This window comes from Tupaia chinensis, unplaced genomic scaffold (assembly GCF_000334495.1).
Source record: "Tupaia chinensis unplaced genomic scaffold, TupChi_1.0 Scaffold000320_1, whole genome shotgun sequence".
Taxonomy (NCBI): Eukaryota; Metazoa; Chordata; class Mammalia; order Scandentia; family Tupaiidae; genus Tupaia; species Tupaia belangeri.
The window spans coordinates 316505-319747 of record NW_006159813.1 but is presented as its reverse complement, the minus strand read 5'-3'; the positions used below and the strand labels follow the sequence as shown (position 1 = coordinate 319747).

General features: G+C 46.3%; 1 protein-coding gene across 1 annotated transcript in view; it reads left to right on the top strand.

The window, feature by feature from the left end:
• USP30 (ubiquitin specific peptidase 30) overlaps positions 1 to 3243 on the top strand; it is a gene marked incomplete in the record, with an annotated part of 33469 nt that overhangs the window by 2372 nt on the left and 27854 nt on the right. The window contains 1 exon segment of the mRNA XM_027773076.1: positions 3179 to 3236. Coding sequence (XP_027628877.1) covers positions 3179 to 3236 — 58 coding nt within the window.

The window sequence follows — 3243 nt, the reverse complement described above, 5'->3', positions numbered from 1 at the left end:
CACCCCGGGGGGGGTGTCCACGCTGCAATCCATTCTCCTCCATTCTCCTCTCGGGATCTTGGGCACACACGCACACTCGCCCGGCGTGAGTTTAAGCCACTGGGTCCGGGACTTGAACCGCAGTCGACTACATGGGAGTTCAGCGACATAGCCATTATGCTAACTGCTGGTCCCTCCAGTATTTACTTTTCATTTGATCAGTAAACATTGTTGAGAACCTATGATGTGCTAGGCATGGTCTAGACATTTGGGATTATGTCACTGAGTAAAACAAAGATCCCCTGGGGCCAGCAGGTGGTGAAGTGGTTAAGGCACTTGAACTCTCACATGGTCAACTGTGGTTTGAGTCTGGATAGGTGGCTTGACACTCACACTAGGCGTTGGGACCAGCAGTTGGCGTAATGGCTATATTCTGGACTCCCATGTAGTCAACCATGGTTAGAGTACCGGATCCGGTGACTTAAACTCATGCTGGACGTGTGTGCGTACATGCCCAAGATCCCAAGAGGAGAACAGAGGAGAAGGGATTGCTGTGTGGCCGTCCCCCAGGGGATGATTTCTCGCTTTCCGTCTCTCTGTCTTTCTGGCGAGCGCGTGCCCCTTATAGCAAAAATCCTCTCCAAAGGGAAAGAAAAAAAAAAAAAAAAACTCACATTGGGCACAAGTGCATATGTACCCCAAATCCTGAGAGAATAGATGAGAAGAGATTGTGGCATGGCCATCCTCCCTCAGGGGTGATTACTTGCTTTCTGTGTTTCTAGCTAGCACATGTACCTTAAAGTGAAAACCTCTCAAAAGAAAAAAGAAAAAAAAAAAAAAACCCTACCCTCAGGAATTTTAAATTTTAGTAGAGAGACAGGGAGCACATAGCATGAAAGTGAATTTTATGCGGTGTTATGGTACCTCCAGGTAAAGGAGCCCAAAAATACAGCTCCCAATAGTGTCTCCAAGATAGGCCTCCTGACAAGCAAAGGGAGGCGAGGGAGAGTCTTCGTCTGTTTTTGCATTGCTAACAGAAATAGCCAAGATCAGGGGCTTTATGAAGACAGGGACAAGCTGGCCTGTAGCTTAGTAATAAAGGGAAGCCAGACCCCACATGACCCATCACGCCCCGGCAGCTTGAAAAACACATCAGGTGCACATCCGTGTGTGTGCTCCAAATCCTGATGGAATAGAGAAATGAGAGAGAAGGGACTGCAGTGTGACTATGCCTCACCAGGGTGTTTCTCCCTCTTTCTTTCTGTCTCTGGTGAGCACATGCATTCTCCAGCAATTAAAAAAAAAAAAAAAAAAAAGACTTTTGGGGAAAGCAGATGGTGTGGTGGTTGAGGCGTTGGACTCCCACGTGGCCGACTGTGGTTTCAGGCCCGGACCCGGCAGCTTGAAAATCATACTGGGTACATGTGTGTACCTGCCCAAAATCCTAAGAGGCGAATGGAGCAGAAGGGATTGTGGTGTAGCCACCCACTCCACACCCCGCTCTTGGGGGGAATTTCTCACTTTCCCTCTTTCTGTCTCTGTCTTTTTTTTTTTTTTTTAAAGAGATTTTTAATAAGGAAACAGGGTTGGGGCAGCAGGTGGTGTGACAATTAAGGAATTGGACTCCCACATGGCTAACTGTGGTTCAAGTCTCAGACCTGACAGTTTGAAAATCATGCCGGGCCCGTGTGAGAGCATGCCCAGTATCCCAGGAAGAGAGTGGAGGAGAAGGGATTATGGTGTAGACATCCCCTGTGGGGGGTGATTTCTCACTTTCCCTCTCTCTGTATCTGTTTCTCTCTAGCAAGTCCACATGCTCTCTGGCAAAAACCTAAAAGAAAAAAAAAGAGAGAGAGAGAAAAGAGGAGTTTAATAACTCAGTCTGGTAGCTAGAGAGTCTGAAGGTACCCTGGCATCAGGTGGCCTACAGCATGGCAGGTAGACAGGTGCAGCTCTCTCCCTCTTTTATAGCAACGAGCTCTCACAGGAACAAACCTCTTGTCATGAGATCTCACAGTCCCTGGGTCTCACGAGACATTAATCTGTCCTTGAGAATGTTGTCCTTATTATGTAATCACTATGAACCAGACACCTCCCACTGGGCCTCATTACCTCCCACCATCAAATCCTTTTCTTTTTTTAAAGAATTATTTTATGGGACCAGCAGTTGGCATAATGGTTACATCACTAGACTCCCATGTAGTTGACCGTGGTTCGAGTCCTGGATCCAGTGGCTTAAACTCACACCGGGCACATATGCTTGCATGCCCAAGATCCCAAGAGAATGGAGGAGAAGGGATTGCGGCGTGGCCATTCCCCCCCCCGGGGGGGTGGGGGTGATTTCTCGCTTTCTGTCTCTCTGTCTTTCTGGCAAGCGCATGTCCCTATAGCAAAAACCTCTCCAAAATAAAAAAAAGAATTATTTTATTTAACTTTATTTATTTACTTATTTATTCATTTATTTTAATTTGACCAGAGAGAGAGAAAGTAAGAAAACAAGCAGCCAGGTCTGGGACTTGAACCATAGTTGGCCATGTGGGAATCCAGTGCCCTTAACCACCATGCCATCTGCTGGCCTCTCCCAGCATCAAATTCTAAAACAATCAATTTTGGGGATCAAACCATGATCCACACCATATCTGGTGAGCCATGCAGTGATCTGGAGGGAGAGCATTCCCAGCTGAGCAGAGCAGAGGCTCTGAGTTCAGAGCTCGGGCTAGTGCAGCCCCCAGTTGGCAGGTCAGTGAGAGGCAGAGCAGGAGGAAGAGCCCAGCTTTTCCTCCAAGTGAGACAAGACTTTTGGAAACTTGCTCTCTGACTTGGATTTTTTTAAAGAATTATTTAAGTTTATTTTGAATTATTATTATTAATAATTTGCTATAGGGTCCATGCCCTCAGCAAAAAGAGAGAAAGGGAGAAAGCAAGCTTCCTGGCCCAGGACTTGAACTGCAGTTAGCCGTGTAGGAGTCCAGCTCCTCAGTCACCATGGTGCCTGCTGGCCCTCTGACTTGAATTTTAAATCCTAATGTCTAAATATCCTGGTTTTCAAGACATCCTCTTGTTACTGGAGATTACTGTAACTCGACAGTTAGGTATTAGGTAGGCTATTTTGACAAAATGTTATTCTAGCTATCTATATCCCTAGATCCACGTAATATGTTTGTGACGAAGGAAGACAGTAAACTTATTTCTTTTGTAGATATAAAGTCATGAAGAACTGGGGAGTTATAGGTGGAATTGCTGCCGCTCTTGCAGCACGCATAT